Here is an 18,571-nt window from a genome sequence, read left to right as displayed (position 1 = left end):
TTCTTATATGTTAGTTCAACCTACTATTAGATTATTATTTTATTAGCAATTATTATTATTATTATTTTTTACATATTTTATTAATATTATTATTTTTTACATATTTTTTGGTATTAGTTTCAGGTGTATAACACAGTAGTCAGACAATCACTAACCTACTTTCCCAAAAAGAAGAAAATCAAACAGAGAATCACACTTTTTTTTTAAGCCACTATTATCTGGGCATTTTGAGCAAAGTATCTCAACTGATAAGAGGCAACTTTCTTATGATGCATGCCAAAATTAGAGCAGGAGCCTTTGCGCCAAGTTAGTTTGCTGCGTACAACCCTGAGGCTGTGTTTCCCGGCACTTGCTCAGCACATCTGCCAGCTTCCAAGTCGGTGTAGAAACAAAAATAAATCTGCCCATTTCCAAGAAAAACAAAAGAAATTAGTTTCTATCCTCAAATCTACTAAATAAAAGCACTCCTAGGAACCACACACAGTTCAACCAGCTTAGAATTCAAAAACAGACCCAGCACGCCAGCATTCTGAGTATTCAATAATAGCACCTGGGGCAGCGGAAATAACATGGGAACGATATTTTGAGAGGTTCCTGGAATCAAAACACAGGTCAGAGTTTTCCCCTTTCCTTTTGTTTTCGGGAGAAAATTAGTTATTCTCCTAGGGACTGGAGACAGTTATTTTCTCAGACTATAATATCTAAGCAGAGTCTATTTCTTCCCGCGTCTAGCCTGAAACTAGTAAAATGAAATATCATGTTTGTGTTATCAGTTTTAAGCCATGAGTGGGGACATCTTCAGCTCTCAGGGGGGCAGATCTAGGTTAAAAACAAAAATACCTACTTAGTGATTGGAGGGGGGTGGGGAAATCTATTTGAAAGAGAATATAAAGCAAGTAGTAATGGCATTGATATTCACCTTGTCACATTAAACTGCATGAAGAGATCACAAAGGATAATAGCAGCACTTGGAGGTTTATTTTGATACAAATCTTTAAGTGTGTAGATGTTTTTAAAACAGAACCTAGCAAAGTCAGCTACTCCAAATGAATAAGGGAACTCAGTGGTTGATTTTAAAACCATAAATATTTTTGTGGCTCCCTGATAGTACACAATGAAGAACTGTTTCTCTTTTACTGATTCCCTCTGAGAAACTCACGTCTTCAACATCATACAGTCAGACATTTCTTTTGTTGTTGCTAATCCTCACCCGAGGATATTTTCCCATTGATTTTTAGAGAGAGTGGAAGGGAGGAGGAGAGATAGAGAAACAATATGCGAGAGTCACATAGATTGCTTGCCTCCCAGGGCCGTGCCCTGACAGGGACTCGAACCAACAAACTTTAGGTGCACAGGATGATACTCAACCCACTGAGCCACACCAGCCAAGGTGAGCATTAGAAATTCTTATTTGGGAGTTCTCAATTCTACTTACTCTAAATGGGCTTCCAAAAGTTAGACTCTCATAGTCCTTAACTGAAAAATGTAGCTCCTCTAAGAGGGACATCTCATTTCTTTTGTTAAATGTATTTAGGAGAATTATAAAGAAAACAAAGAGATCTGGAAGAACATCTACTCAGTCTTTCAGATCAGTTGAATCTATTAAAAAAAAAAAAAAAGATAACCAATGCGGATAAAAGTCTTCCTTTATGACCTCCAAATAAATTCTAAATTGGAAGGCAGCAGGCAAAAAAAAACAACAACAAAAAAAAAACATCAGCAAAAAGATTATGCAATGACTTAAATTATTTTAACTAAAAATCCATCACATAACAAAACTAATGCGGTAATTATCATTACAGAGTGGTTGTTTAGTAGCCGTTAAGTAAAAAGCTATCTCATCTGTGCCTTTAACTTTAAAATCCTCCACTACACTCACATATAGACCGTACATGCAAACAAGACAGGAAAGGCGTTGAACCAGAGTTAGAAACGATACTCCTGGCCTACTTAAAATGTGCACACATTGAGTCACTTCACAAAAACAACTGTAGCCTTCATGCCCCGCATGAAGCACGATCTCGAGGCTTTTAATCACCAGAGCTCCAGTGAAGAGCTCTCGCTCATCAGCCGCCTCCTGGCTACACTGGATGCCTCCTTCCCTCTCTCTGCGCTGCTCCCCTGGGCATTCTGGAATCCTTACCAAGGGGTTTCCCCAGCCCTGCTGGGCCAAGCCCAGCCCTGGATGGCCCTTCTCTTGGCCTGCTGACTGGGCCAGAGAGGAAGCAGCATGCTGACCTAAGCTAATTAGAGATGATTACTGTTTCATTTCAATCCCAAACTTGATGTTGATTGTTAATACAATTTTTCCACCCCTCACTGAAATCTCCAGCACTCCTAAAGATAGATATTTGGAAAGGCACACTTATGAACTTGAGGATAAGCGTGAAGACAATAGGGTCAAAAACATTATTCCTGATTCTTGGCTTGGCAAACCCCACATAGGATCTTCGTGTTTGTTTAACAAGGAAGAGAAGTGGACAGGGGATACGTGGTCAGGACAGCCATAGACACGCATCTGGAGAGGAATTCCACTTGTCAAACTCTTCCTGAGGCCTCTTCTGAGGACAAGCACCCCAAACCTCAGATCCTCAAACAACTCTCCCCTGGCCTTTTTGGAGTCAAAGAGAATTCCATTCCTCCTCTTTCTAGCCCCCATGGCTAGAGGGTTCTGCACCCCTCCCTTCCCTTATGTAGAAATACTACTTCCTCCAAAAATCCTGTGTTTTCCTCTGAGCTTTCTTCACTACCTTCATCCAAACCTTAGGTCCCCTCTTACCTCTGGGGTAAGGGAACTCATGTTTTGTGATTAATTCTCATTTGCTTTTCATAGTTGTTGACACCTGCCGTAGCAACATAATTTAAAAAATAACTGAAGAATTACATTGAGCCACATGAAAATGCTGCTTTTAATTGGTCAAAAATAGTCAAATATCAGCAATGTTATAAGTTCAAGGTAATATTCTTATAGGAACTCAAGAAAGGCTCTGAAATAGTATGTCTTCTTGTCACCTTCTTCTACAGGACAATTATTTAGACACTGCCCCACAATGGTTAAATTTCTCTTTCTCAAACGTACAAAAAGTTGCTGCCCAAACTGATTAAAGGGTTTAGTTGCTTTTTCCATATGTTATTACTAATATTAAAAAAAAAACCCAAATATTACATTGTGTAACTGAAATAACAAAGAATTTTATACCCGTTCTAAAAATGCAACAACGAAAGGAAGAGGTTGAATAGGAGAATCTTGAACTTACCTTCTTCTGTAGGATTAAACCCACAGATGTCACAAATACAGCGAACCCACTTATTCATCTCTTCCTCGCTGTCTGCTACCAGGTAGAAAATCCGATCAATGGTGTTGATATCAAAAATGTAGCTGTTTTCAAACTCTTTTTTGTTAAATGTCAATCCAGCATCAACTTGCTGACATAAATTTAAATCAATAATGCGGATAGGCTTCTTGGCATGATCATTTTTGTAATATTCCAACACGTCGGGATCTCCAGTCAAACGGCCACTGCGTAGCACAAACCATCTCCTCTTCCACGCCTAGAAACAAAACAAAAATATCCACCTCATGTTAAACTGAGAACGTTTTCAAGAAGATGCGCATTTATCAAATCAATTTCACAAAGGCTTTGTCTAGAGAACGTCACGTACAATGTTTTCCTTGTTTCCATAGACTTATCTGCCACTCCAGTAGAGTTTACTGATGCCCAAATTAACTTAATAATGTGTATCTATACATGTTTATTATTTTTCTATTAGGGTTTCTAATAGAATATGAGAAGATATTGATTGATATTAAAAGATATCACACCAATATGTAATATCAAGTCAACAAAACAAGATTTAGGTATTACTAACTAAAAAAGCAGAGGCTTCAACAAATGATGCTAGAAAAACTGGATAGCCACATGCAAAATATTGGACTTCGTGTCTTGTCTTACATCATATAAAAATGACCTCAAAATGGATCAAACAATTAAATGTAAGAGCTAAAACTACAAAACACGACAAAAACTTCATGACGTAGGATTTGGCAATAATTTCTTGGATATGACACTATGAGCATAGGAAACAAAAGAAAAAATAAGCGTAAACTGAACTACTTCAAAATTTGTAAGTTTTATATATTGAAGGATATGATCAGCAGAGTAAAAAGGCAATTCAAAGAACCAGAGAACATATTGCAAACCATATATCTGAGAAGAGATTAATGTCTGGAATACACAAAGAACACCTATAACTCAATAACAATAAAAATAAATCACCCAATTAAAAAATGGACAGTGTTTAAATAGACTCTCCAAAGAAGACACACAATTCGCCAATACATGAAAGATGTTCAATGTCACTATCATTACAGAAATGCAAATCAAAACCATAAAGAAATACCATTTCATACAGATTAGAATAACTACTATTGAAAAAGTGGAAATGTTTTATATTTCTGGTAAAAAAAATAAAACAGCTTAACTGTTATAAAAAAACAACAACAGTATGGCAGGTCCTCAAAAAATTCCAGTTGTAGGTATATAACCAAATTCATTGCAATGAAAGTTTGAAACAGGTATTTGTACACCTATATTCATAGCAGCATTATTCACAACAGTCAGACATTGGAAGCAACCCAAGTAAGAGTCTACTGATGAATGATGAAATAAATATAATATTCAAATAACTACAATATGAATATTTTTCAGCCTTAAAAGGGAAGAAAATTGTGGCACATGCTATATAACATGGATGAACCTTGAGATATTATGGTAAGTGAAATAAACCAGTCACAAAAGGATAAAAATTATACAATTCCACTTATATGAGGTACCTATGGTAACCAAATTCGTAAAGACAGAAAGCCAGGGGTTGTAGGGAGAGGAGGAGGAGTTAGTGCTTAATGGTTAGATTTCAGTTTGGGATGATGATGAAGTTCTGAAGATGGATGGTAGCGATGGCTGCACATCAATGTGAATATACTTAATGCACTTGAAAATGGTTAAAATAATAAACTTTGTTATGTATATCTCACAATTTTTTTTAAAACAGCAATTTTTTAATGTATTAATATCATGCCATAAAAAGTATACATAAAGGTACTTCTTCAAAACACTTCATATTTCAAGCTATAGGTCTCTCTGTCTCTATGTGTATGTGTGTGTGTGTGGGAGGGGAAGAGGGCTCAGGTAAGAGGTAGGGAGGATAAAAATGGGTGTAAAATTTTCCTGCTTTTTCACCTGGAAAGTAAGCAAATAAATGGACTGTGTCTTCCTTTTGGCTAGACTGCTGTTCAGACTACATGGATAAGAGCTGTATTTGTTTTCAAATCCTCACCTGAGGATATATTTTTAAATTGATGAGAGAGCGAGGGAGGGTGGGAGGGGGAGAGAGAAAGAGAGAGGGAGGGAGAAAGAGAGAGAGAGAGAGGCAGAGAGAGAGAGAGAGAGAGAGAGAGAGAGAGAGAGAGAGATATGAGAGCGAAACATTGATCAGTTGCCTTCTGCATGCACCCTGACTGGGGATGGAACCCACTATGCAGGCATGTGCCCCAACCAGGAATCAAACCTGGGAATCGAACCTTGGGAAAATGAGAAAAAGAGAAAAGAAGAAATGTGTCTTTTTTGCTATGGCTTATGTGTCACTCTTTTGTCTTCCGGTTAACTGTCGCTTCCCATTCATTTCACTGCTTCTCTGTTGAAATGATATTGTTAAAATATACAAGGCCCCTGGAAACGAAAACAAACTGCCAAGAAATGAGAAGCAATGAATCGAGGTGCACCAGACAGATTGGGTGATTACAGAGGCCCGAGGAGACATTATATAAGAGAGGAACTCTTTACAGCAGGAAATTGCAGCATTAAAACACAGAATTTAGCCAAGCAGCACCTGCCACTTATTTATTTATTTTTAACATGGCCCAAATGGGAATGTTTGTCTCAGTCACAAAATGAGTCACTCTCATTGAATCTGGCACAGATTAAACTGGAAAACAAAAGCAATTACATAAACTACACACTTTAATAAGGCAGATACAAAGGTTCTCTGGATTACGGTACAAAGCACAATTTAGCCGCGGAATAAAGCTGGACGCTCGATGAGAGAACTGACATCAGCACCCTTGCTAATCACAGCACAAAAGCTTCTCTGTGTTTTGTCGGAGCACAGAATGGGTCCACATAAATCAGTCTTTGTTATCCGAAAATATCTGGGATTCTTACAGTTTGCCCTATTTTTATCCTCGCTGCCTTGGTAGCCCCAGAGGAAACTGTACATTGCCTCACCAAGGCTGCAGAGCAGTTAACGGACAAAAGGGGACAAGTTTTCAAGAAACTTTCAAAATCACGTCCTCCGTGCAATTTTCCGCAAAATTCACGTGGGGAAAAAAATCATTTTAACTACTGGACTCCCATTACAAGCAGGTTTGCTTGAGGGAAGTGTGCAAAAGTGTTCATTGTCATTTTCTACATGTACTAGTCACTGCAATTTTAAGTAAGACCTCATCAGCTAGTTTGCATTTTGAAAGCACTATACTCTGACAGCAGTGCCTCATCTCAGGATTTCAGGATTAACTTTGGCTACGACATTACATCAAAAGAGAACAGCATGCATAGTCCACGGATCCCAGTGGAAATATACTTAGATCCGGCTGCCAAGCTAAATAAATACCCAAATGTTTAGAGTATATGCATTGCAATTTATACATTCCCTAAGCTCAGTGGGTACTAGTGTCTGTAGGGTAAAGCCCAAACTTGGGGAGGTCAGAGGGACCTCCAAGTCTTTCCTACCTCTTCCAACCTCACTTCTTGCCTCTCTGTCCTCCAACCACATGGGAAAGGCCTGCAGTTCCCTTAACACTCAACTTCTGCTTTGCCTCTGGCCCTGACACCTGCTCCCCCTCGGCACATAATCCAGCTCCTGGATTCAGCTCAACCTCTTTGGGGTACCGTTCCTGGGCGGGCCCCTCCAAACTCTCCATTTCTGCCTTGTTCCTAGTTTGTGGAGTTTGACACTCCTAAAATGAGGACTGGATCCATATCTCTTCACCTTTCCTCTTTCTTTTCCCCCTTGCCTAGTCCCAAGTAGGTACTCAGTCTACTGAGCGTGCCAACCAAAGAGGCGAGGACAAAATAGGGAAGTTCTCACACTATCCAGGCTTTATGGGGTATTGACCCGACTGCGACCAGCCCAGCCCGTTTGCAATTGAGCTGACAAGAATTGTCAGGCAAGACAGAGGTGTACAAACCATAAATTAATAATAAAAATAAAAATAAAACCTCTATAGATATGCAGGGTATTTTTTAAACTTCATTAAAAAGCATTTCTTTTAAATACTTTCTGTATTTAAGCAAATTGAATATATTAAATTTGAAGATAACTTGTCACATTGACATGAAGGTCTTAAGATAGGGTTGTCATACACCCTACAGAGAATGGATATATATAATACATACATATTGGAAAGAAAGTACAGATGGAGTCTCATCCTCCCTACCCAGATGTTCCCTAATGGTAAAAACAAACAACAAACAAACAAACAAAAATTCAATCTGCATTAGTCTCAAGCCATTATCTGCAATAATATTAACACATTCACAAAATATGCCTAGCTTGCCTACATGGCCAATGGGCTCAGTTATAAAGAAAACTCGGTAACTGCTACATACTTATTTTCTGAGTTCTCTGCGGTATCACTGAGCCCATGCCTGGAGTATATGGGTGGGCAAAAGAGAAGAGGTCAGCATAGTCCAGTGATTCCCAACCCTAACTGAACATAACAAATAGCTGGAGTATTAGAAGAAAAAAAAATTGATGCCTGGGGCCTCACCTGGGGGTTCAAGCCCTGACCCAGGCATAGGTAGTTTTAAATGCTGAGCAGGTTATTCTATTGTGCCACCAAGACTGAGGACCACCATCCAATCAATAGACAGAATTAGATTGCTCCTTAAAATAGAATTTAAAAAAAAAATAGATCAGAGGTCCTTTTAAGCACATAGCTAATTCCTTATCTTCTCTTGCCATCAGCTCTTCCCAATGTGGTTTATATCCCCCTCCCTGTTTTTGTTCACAATATGTATCCCATTAGCGAATGTATAAACTCCTTTCTACCACTGAAAACCTCAGACCTTCTCTTTTCCTCGCCACACCTTCCCTCTGGGCTCCTGGCAATCCACCAGCTACCGCCCTGAAATGCCTCTTGCATAGCTACGGACAAGTTTGGAACCATCTGTTATTTTTACTAAATACATTTCCCAAAGTTCCAAGTGCTTGTGAATTATTTTCCCAAGTAGACTTTGAGTTCCTTGAAAGTCGAAACCATTCCTCATTTTTTTTTTTTTTTTTTTTTTTTTTTTTGGTATCTGTGACAGAGCTTCACACAGTGTGAAGCCCTCAAAGCCTGGGTGTAATGCTTTTAAAGTTCCCTGTTCATCCGAACGATCATGGAAAGCCAGAGATCTTACATGAAAGGATCTCAGGGAAAAGAAAGTGAGGTCTAGCGTTGCTATTAGGGTAAAGTTCCAACTCCTTTCACAGGATGACATACTAGGTTCTCAAAATCATACTTACCTGCCTCCCCTCTCCCATCTCCCACCTCCACGGCAGCAAACACACTCACGGTTTCTTCCTTTCTCCATGGCTTTAGATTTCATTCAATTTTTAATATTTACTTTTAATCTAACCCATCCTCTCTCTCATCCAATGAGCTCCTACTCACTCTTTAAGAGCTAGCCCAAGGACTCGTCTTGGAAGCTCACCCCTGAATTGCCCCCTTCCAAGTTACGGCACCTACCCGCCGCTACTCCTCTGAGCTCCCAGCACACCGGTTCCCAGTAGCTTGTTAGCAATCTATTCCCTTACGCACTTCAGAAAGAACTCTGATGACTATTACGTTTAGGTCTTCCGTTGCCAAACACTATATAGTGGAGTTTGACCTGATAATCTGAAAGAGAACAGCATTTTCTACATTCTTGAGCCAACAGCCCTTCCATTATGAAACATCAGCATTGTAATCTTAATAACCTTACATTATCCCAGAGAACTCGGGGGGAGGGGGAAAGGACAGTGGGACTTTCTTATTTTGAAATCTCTTAAAAGGTATTTCACAACTGATATTTCAGGAAAGAAGATCATTACTGTGAATTCTTTGGTAGAATTCAAAACGTATGTGTCATCTCAGAAATTTGAAGAATGTTAGGGCTGAAGATACGTGTTTCTTTGTACTTGTTTTCCGAGTTCTCTATGGCGTTACTGATGGAGCGCATGCCTGGTGTGACACTTGCCAAGGCCTCCTAATCTCTCTCCTGTATCTTTAGTGGAAGAGCTAATCATTAAAGAAATAGCCAATATTTGTGTGGGCAAAGAGAGGTCAGGGTGGTCCAGTGATTTTCAACCCTAACTGTACCTGGGGGATTCGCCTTGGCCCACACATGGGTAGTTTTAAATGCTCAATAGGTTATTCTAACGTGTCATCAAGACTGAGAACAACTATCCAATCAATTGACAAAATTAGATTGCTAGATGAAAATGATATTTTTAGTAAGATAAGTTTTAATGTAAATTCCATCAGCAGGATAAGCTTAAATTTAAATAAGTTATGACACATCTATATAATAATAAATTGACACGAAACCTTTAAAAACCAAGACATATATATATATATGAAAATGTCCACAAGATAACTATTGAATAAGAAAAAAAGCATGTTGTGGAATTGTGCATATATAATTGTCTTTGTCTGAATGATTGTGCTATTCTATACACACAACAAACCCAAACTATGCTTAGAGGACACGTTTGGAAGGAGACATACCAGAAATGGTAACTGTGGTAATTCCAGGAAGGTAGGTCAGACGTTTCATATTTTATTTATATATTTTTTATAGTCTGAGTTTTCAAGAATTTCCATTTATTACTCTTGTAATTAAAACAACAACAACACCCCCATGTTTAAAAGCTTACACCTAGACTGGTGGATGTGGCTCAGGGGTTAGAGCGTTGGCCCTGTACCAAGGGGAAGTGTTGCAGTTCCATTCCCAGTCAAGCTCAGGTACCTACCCCTGTTTCCCCGAAAATAAGACAGTGTCTTATATTAATTTTTGCTCCCAAAGATGCGCTAGGTCTTATTTTCAGGGGATGTCTTATTTCTCCATGAAGAAGAATACGGTACACATTTATTGTTAAATGAAAATAAAGGAAATTTATTACCTGTATACAGTACGGTAGTACAGTAGTTGCCAACACAAACCAGACAAACTGTGAATCCTACAGTATCAAGAATTTACTCATTTATTCAATGACAATCATGCCACCATCTTCTGGAACATCATCATAACAATCCAATTCCTGAATTTCCTGGTGAATTTCTTGTGACTCCATTTCTTTCAGAATCAGTGGACCAAATCTCTCATGTTTAGCAATAGCATTCTGAGACAGAGCCTAGGGGACCTTGTTTTCGGGGGGATGCCTTTATATTTCATTCAGAAGGAAACCTGTAAGTAGGTCTTATTTTCGGAGGGTGTCTTATTTTCGGGGAAACATGGTAGGCTGCAGGTTTAATCCCAGCTCAGGTCGGATTTCAGATAGCATGCGGGAGGAAAAACACTGATATTTCTCTCTCTCTCTCTCTCTCTCTCTCTCTCTCTCTCTCTCTCTCCTCTCTTCTCTCCCCTTCCCCCCTCCCTTCCACTCTCTAAAAATCAATGAAAAAAACATACTCCAGTGAGGATTAACAAAAACTAAAGTGCATGCCTAGAAATGCTCTAAAAAAGAAAGTTTGTTTTTTTTTTTTAAAATCTAGAAATGATGTACACAAAACAACAATGTTCATATACATAAGGAAATGCACACTCTTCTTACTCGGCAACTCATGAATGAATTCAGCCTTTCTTTTAAATATAGAATTCCAGGATACATCTGGAAGGAGTCTCAGTCAGGAAACAGCTTAGACAAATAAAGCAGAACGACTTTGTTTTAAAGACTTAAAATTTTGGGGGTTAAAAAAAAAGGAAAGTTGGGAACACTTAAAATAGAGGAACAAATTTCTCCTCTTTTCCCCCTAAAGTCTAGTGTTATACTATACATACTGTTTTAATTTTCTTTACAAACCATGTTAGTACATGGTAACATACTTAGCTATTTAAGTCTCTAAAATAAGCACTTTGGGAATTACCTATTAAAAATATTAAATTTCCATAATAATACTATCAGGGTAAATGCTATAAAGAAAAACAAATTAACCATGCAGCAGGGACAAAAGAAAACCATTTGCTTTAAAACACTTGAGTTGTTTTCCAGGAAGCACCATCTTTTCTCATAGAGCAAAATAAGGAAAAAACAGGCTAGGTGGAAGTTTCCACTCCACTGGCTCTATCATTATGATCATCTGTTCCAAACACACACAAGCCTAAAATTTCCTGTTTTCAAACGATTGTCACCATTTTCTAGCCTGGTGTTATCTGTGCTAACTTTAGCTTAGTAATATAAACAAAAGAATACACCAAAAATAATGCAGAACAATGCCTAGATGGAAGCTAACCACCGATTCACAGACCTTTTCAATAGGAGTGTACATACATGGCCCGGACAAAAACAAATTAGCTGCACCTGAAACTATGTCATTAACAGCAAAGCTAACCAAAAACATCCAATTCAACAGAAATATCATAGCAGCTAGGGGGAAACATTTGGGAATTTTAAATGATTGTTTAACAGTGCATATAATGTACTTGTTGAAATCATGGCTAAACTGATGCCTACCCCAAAGCTCCATCTGCCTAAGTCCTGCAGAAAACAAACAAACAAAATGTAATGACAAACGCTCCTTGGCATTTAGTATAGTCCAGTAGTGGGCAAACTCATTAGTCAACAGAGCCAAATATCAACAGTACAACGATTGAAATTTCTTTTTGACAGGCCACATTTTTAAAACTTCTTCTAATGCCACTTCTTCAAAATACACTCGCCCAGGCCGTAGTATTTTGTAGAAGAGCCACACTCAAGGGGCCAGAGAGCCGCATGTGGCTCGAGAGCCGCAGTTTGCCGACCACGGGTATATACAAAGTACATAGTTCTTACACCTTTTCTGGGTCATAGAACTGCTTTGAAAATCTGATAGAAGCAACGAAACTCTTTATTGGAAAAGAGGCACGGTTTTGAAATTGCACAGTTTCAGGGGATCAAGGGACCCCTACGGCACACGTTAAGAACAGTTGAAACAGACTATGCTTTAATACTTCTTTCTGCAAAGAACAGTGTGTTTGGAGACCTTGGACACCCACCCGGGGAAATGTAGTTACTAAAAGTCCGTAGGAAAGTAGGTCACCTCATGGAACTAACTCTAACAGAGCATTATGGGGCACATTGAGTATAGGTGTACTTGTGAATACTAGTTCATATCTCATCAACATGACCAACTGCCAGGGCTATGGGGACACACTCTTAATTCCAGGGTTTTCGGTGTGTTCACTCTGCCCAGGACGAGGCTGACGGGAGGCAGGAGCCCGGTTTGCACTGTCCTGTGTGAGCAGGAATGGAGACCTTTGGTGATGCACAGCTGAGGCTGTACCGGGAAGAAAGACCGCCCGCCTTGTGCTCCATCTAATATCACCCTTTCCTTCCTACCACGTGCAGTCAGAGTCAGTGAGCTCACATCAGCGTGTGGCCAGAGGAAAATGGAGCCAGGGAGTCCACTCTATCTTTTGGAACCAGAGTCAGCTTGCCTCTGGCCTAGACAAAAGGAGAGTTAGCCACATGCAATCTGGCCAGTGAAGAGATTGGGGGCCACTGCCAAAACCAGTATGGCTCAGTGGATAGAGCATCTGCCTGCGGACTGAAAGGTCCCAGGTTCGATTACGGTCAAGGGCATGTACATTGGTTGTGGACACGTTCCTGGTAGGGGGTGTGCAGGAGGCAGCTGGTCGATGTTTCTCTCTCATCGATGTTTCTAGTTCTCTATCCCTCTCCCTTCCTCTCTGTAAAAAAATCAATAAAATATATTTAAGAGAGAGAGAGAGAGAGATTGGGAGCCACTGCTAGTGACAGACAAGTATGTACCTGGCCCTACCTTCTGTATATCTCCCTAAGAATCCGTGAAAGCAGAGGTAGCATGAATGTCCAGGCAGAGGTAAACAGTACAAGCACAATAAAGGGCTATGAGCATTACCAAGAGCATTCTCATGAAGGCTTGGGGTCATTGAGCCATTAATTCCATTTCTAGGAATCTCGCCCAAGGAAATAATGCAAAATGCAGCTACATATGCAGGCTTGAACTCAGTGTGGCACAATCTAAACATTCGATAGTAGGTATGCCATCCAACCATCTCGGCTTTCCCAGTTGTCCTGATTTTAGCACTGAGAGTTCCCCATCACGAGAAACCCCTTAGTCCTGGGCAAACCAGGCCTGATTAAATAAATTCTGATACATCTCCAAAAGGGAGTCTTACACAGTCATCAAAGCCACACTTTTGTTTTTCTTTTCCTCCTTACTCAACAATACTCTTCCATTGATTTTTTAGAGAGAGTGAAAGGGAGAGGGAAAGACAAAAATATTGTTGTGAGAAAAACACATCGATGGGTTGCCTCCTGCAAGACGGGGAGGAACCTGCAACCGAGGTATGTGTCCTTGACTGGAATCAAACCCGGGACTCTTCAGTCTGCAGGCCGACACTCTATCCACTAAGCCAAACTGGCTAGGGCAAAAACCACACATTTGTATGGTATTTTAAAAATATCCCTTTCCCATAGGTCTCCATGGTTTGCAAAATTTCCAAAATAATGAACTTATCTTCCATTTGGAGTTAAATGGAATCTGGTGTGGAGGATTACTGGCCACACCTTCCTTCGTATCTTTCCTGGCTCTCCCGTCCCCTGTGCCAGACAGAGCTGACTACTCAGGTATCCACAGCACCTTGTGCACACCTCCATCAAAGCACTCCCCTCCTGTATGTCAATCAATCCTTTGTATAGTTGCTTTCCAAGACCCTGTCTTATTCCATTTTAGGTGCTGAGTATAGTGTAGAGCAAGCAAAAGGGCTTGGCTGCTTAAAAGGCATGTGTGTCAACTGAATAAATGAGCCAATGAATGACTCATTGATGATGCCATCTGTGATCTTTACTAACTTAGTCTTTAATAAATGGACGATACACCAAACCAATAGTGGAGCTTCTTACTGCTGTAAGAATTCAGCCACAAACCCTGCCAAATCTCTAACTCCACAACGCTCAGTCAACAAAAAGTGAAACTTAAGGAACAAGTCAATGTGATACCATGACAATCTCTCTATATAAAAGCCTAAGTGACCGTCTTACCAGTAGCTATGACATGAAATGACCACCAGGGGGCAGACGCTCATCACACAGGCATGGAAACACGGGACAGATTGATGAATTTCAGAGGGAAGGGTGGAGGGCAGGAAAAGATTAACGAAAGATCTTATATGCATATTAGAAGCCTGGTGCATGGATTCGTGCACTGGTGGGGTCCCTCGGCCTGCGGGCGGGAATCGGGCTGAAACCGGCCTGGTGCACGAATCCGTGAATCAGGCCTCTAGTATGCTAATATTAGGAACCTACAACTTCAGACAGTGCCTACAGTACTATGAGAATGTCTACATCTTTTAGTTATATAACATTATGTTAGCATATTTATTTATACTATATACATAGTGAAACATTCTCTCTATGTATATATAGATTCTGAGACAGACATATATTCAACATTGTTTTGTGTGTGTGTGTGTACGTGTAAGGACACTCCAGTCTTTGCGGGTAGAATATAATACCATTAGAGAGAATAAGGGCAAATGCTATGTGTTATGAACTATGGTATCAGTGTAAATGTTTAACTAAAGAACAAGGTGTGAGACATTTACTTAAACATTGTTGTTTTAAGTGATAGGAAACTGATATCCTATCTCAAATTAAAGTCACACAATTTTCCAGCACAGATGCAAATTCCAGTTCTAATTGCAATTTGAAAGCAGTACTGTCCAACAGAACATTCTCGCTGATGAAAGTGGCTGTGATGATCATCACAGTAACCACTAGGCACATGTGGCTACAAAGAACTTGAAAAGTGGCTGGAATCGATTGTCTAATTTAATCTAATTTTTTCTAGTTGAGCTATCATATGGACAGTGCAATTTTAATTGAGGGAAAAGCAACACTAATCACTGAAGAACTGTAATTCTAAATGACAATAAAACAAAATAAAATTAATGTTTGAATTGTGTACTGCTACTGTAAGCTGTTGTGTCTAAGATGCTAACAATTACGTGAACCTATTTCCTGTGTTCCACAAACTTACTTCGTCCTCAAAATACATGTCACATGGGTTGTTGTTATTATTTTTCTGGGAAAAAAAACAAACAAATATGCTTGCTTAAATAGTGATTTAAAAAATACACACATAACACCCATAACAATCTAGATATTTTTTATTTTTTTTTTATTTATTTTTTTATTTTTATTTTTTTTTATTTTTATTTTATTTTATTTTTTTATTTTATTTTATTTTATTTTTTATTTTTTATTTTTTTTTAAATCAATCTTTATTGTTCATATTATTACAAAGGTTCCTCATTTCTTCCCCCCTCCACCAGGTTCCCACCCCACCCTCCGCCCCCTCCCCATCCCCCATTGTCCTCATCCATAGGTGCACAGTTTATGTTCAGTCTCTTCCTCCCTCCCTTTCCCCGATAGTAAATCCCTTTTCAGATAGTAAATCTGTTACTTAGCATTATCTCATATCAATAATACCTCCACATGCCCAATGATACACTTCACACAAAAGACATTTCCAAATAGGTCAACCAGCCTCATCCAGGCCCCACCCAAGGCACTTACAGATCAACACCCCAGCGCTACACTAACTCAACACATCCAGATCTAAGCCTTCATCACTTGATTCAGCAGACCCTCAAGTTCCCGCAAAAGTTTCCAGCCATGTCTGAGAGGCAGCCGTGGGCAGGTACAGGCGAGGAGCGAGCTGTTTCGGGCCTGGCTGCTCCGGGCCTGGCCTCTGTTGCTCTGGTTCGTTCCACAACCAGCTGCTCCGGGTCTGGTCACTGCCGCTCCCGACCTAGTTGCTCTGGACTTGGCTGTTGCTGCTACAAGCCTGGCTGCACCCGACCCGGCTGCTCTGGGACCGGTTGCTCCGGTCCCGGCCGCTCCGGGCCTGGCCGCTCCCAGCCTGACAGCCGCTGCTCCGGGCCTGGCTGCTCCCAGCCTGGCAGCCATTGCTCCTGGCCTGGCCGCACCAGACCCGGCTGCTCCGGGCCTGGCCGCTCCCAGCCTGGCAGCCGCTGCTCCTGGCCTGGCCGCACCAGACCCGGCTGCTCCGGGCCTGGCCGCTCCCAGCCTGGCAGCTGCTGCTCCTGGCCTGGCCGCACCAGACCCGGCTGCTCCGGGCCTGGCCGCTCCCAGCCTGGCAGCTGCTGCTCCGGGCCTGGCCGCACAAGGCCTGGCTGCTCCGGGCCTGGCCGCTCCCAGCCTGGCAGTCGCTGCTCCGGGCCTGGCCGTACCAGACCCGGCTGCTCCGGGCCTGGCCGCTCCCAGCCTGGCAGCTGCTGCTCCGGGCCTGGCCGCTCCCAGCCTGGCAGCCGCTGCTCCAGGCCTGGCCGCACCAGACCCGGCTGCTCCGGGCCTGGCCGCTCCCAGCCTGGCAGCTGCTGCTCCGGGCCTGGCCGCTCCCAGCCTGGCAGCCGCTGCTCCAGGCCTGGCCGCACCAGACCCGGCTGCTCCGGGCCTGGCCGCTCCCAGCCTGGCCGCCGCTGCTCCGGGCCTGGCCGCACCAGACCCGGCTGCTCCGGGCCTGGCCGCTCCCAGCCTGGCAGCCGCTTCTCCAGGCCTGGCCACTCCCAGCCTGGCAGCCGCTGCTCCTGGCCTGGCCGCACCAGACCCGGCTGCTCCGGGCCTGGCCGCTCCCAGCCTGGCAGCTGCTGCTCCGGGCCTGGCCGCTCCCAGCCTGGCAGCCGCTGCTCCGGGCCTGGCCGCACCAGACCCGGCTGCTCCGGGCCTGGCCGCTCCCAACCTGGCAGCCGCTGCTCCGGGCCTGGCCGCACCAGACCCGGCTGCTCCGGGCCTGGCCGCTCCCAGCCTGGCAGCCGCTGCTCCGGGCCTGGCCGCACCAGACCCGGCTGCTCCGGGCCTGGCCGCTCCCAGCCTGGCAGCTGCTGCTCCGGGCCTGGCCGCTCCCAGCCTGGCAGCCGCTGCTCCGGGCCTGGCCACACCAGACCCGGCTGCTCCGGACCTGGCTGCTCCCAGCCTGGCAGCTGCTGCTTCGGGCCTGGCCGCTCCTAGCCTGGCAGCCGCTGCTCCAGGTCTGGCCACACCAGACCCAGCTGCTCCGGGCCTGGCCGCTCCCAGCCTGGCCGCCGCTGCTCCGGGCCTGGCCGCACCCGACCCAGCTGCTCCGAGCCTGGCCGCTCCCAGCCTGGATTCTTCGTGGTTGTCTACTGCTGTTCTGGGCCTGGCTGCTCCCAACCCGGCTGCTCTGGGCCGGGCTTCTCCGGGCCCAGCCACTCCGTGTCTGGGTGTTCCTGGACTGGCCACCCTGGGCTTGGCCGCCTCTGCCTCAGGCCTGGCTGCCACTGCCCCAGGTCTGGCTGCTCCAGTGCTGGCCGTTGATGCTCTTGTTCTGGCTGCTGCTGTTCTGGGGCCTGGCCACTGCTGCTCCGGGCCCAGCTGCCACTGCCTTGTGCCTGGCCACTCTAGGCCTGGTCGCCGCTGTTCCAACATTCTGTCCCTTTTTTCTCTTCTTTTTTTTTTCTTTTTTTTTTTTTAAAAAAAACAAAACGCATTTATGTTGCAATGTTGACTGGTGCGTTGAGTTCTGACTTAGTCTTTGATTTTTCAAGATCTTCTTTGTATTCTTTCTTAAGTAATTTTACTATCATTTGCTCTCACTTGATTTCTTCACATTGAGAACTTCTTTGGTTTCTTCCTCCTTGTCCTGGGAGCTCAGCAGGTTGGCCTGTGGCACCCCTTTGTTCTCCGCGGGCTCCCGCGCTGCTCCAGCCTGTTGCCGGGGTCGGCGCCGCCCAGGAAGCAGCCCCCGTCCTTGGCTCCGTTGCCAGCGCTCAGCAGTCGAAGGCTCAGGGGCACCCCCCCCACTGGGGGCCCCGTCGCCCGGCTCCTTGCTGGCGCCCAGCTGGCCGGTGTCTGGCAGGGGCTCCTGCTCCTCGTGGCGTTCCTCCAGTCTGGAGCTTTCTTTCTCCCTCCCACTAGGGGAGTCCAGGATCAGAGTCAACAGACTGTCCTCTGCGCACAGTGTGCGCGACTCCGGGGGCTCGGCCTTTCGCCGCGCTCCCAGGACTCCACCTCGCAGCCCCGTCTCCCCCTGCCCGAGCCTGGGTCCCCAGGGACTGGCCCAGACCTGGAGTTCGGGGAGGTCTGGACTGAGGCTTAGAGCTGCCGCCGGAGGCTTTGTTTCTTCCGGCTAGGGTAATCCAGCATCAGAGTCAGCATTCAGTCCTCTGCGCGCCATGTGCGCGCGACTCCGGGGGCCCCGCATTTTGCCGTCCCCCGGGATTGTCTCCCCCTGCCGGAGCCTGGGTCCCCAGGGTCTGGCACA

General features: G+C 43.6%; 1 protein-coding gene across 3 annotated transcripts in view; it reads right to left on the bottom strand.

Annotated features, from left to right (window-relative positions):
* Positions 1-18,571, bottom strand: part of GAB1 (GRB2 associated binding protein 1) — a 122,107-nt gene that overhangs the window by 29,882 nt on the left and 73,654 nt on the right. For 2 of the 3 annotated variants that reach the window (XM_084886350.1, XM_084886351.1), the window contains exon 2: positions 3,258-3,552. In XM_084886350.1, coding sequence (XP_084742476.1) covers positions 3,258-3,552 — 295 coding nt within the window. Of the gene's footprint in view, positions 1-3,257; positions 3,553-7,828; positions 7,845-18,571 lie in introns of those variants that run through there. The other variant, XM_084886352.1, reaches the window with a different exon arrangement.

The sequence above is a fragment of the Pipistrellus hanaki genome, assembly GCF_964339955.1.
Source record: "Pipistrellus hanaki genome assembly, chromosome: 5".
Lineage (NCBI taxonomy): Eukaryota > Metazoa > Chordata > Mammalia > Chiroptera > Vespertilionidae > Pipistrellus > Pipistrellus hanaki.
This window is presented reverse-complemented; position numbering and strand designations above follow the sequence as displayed.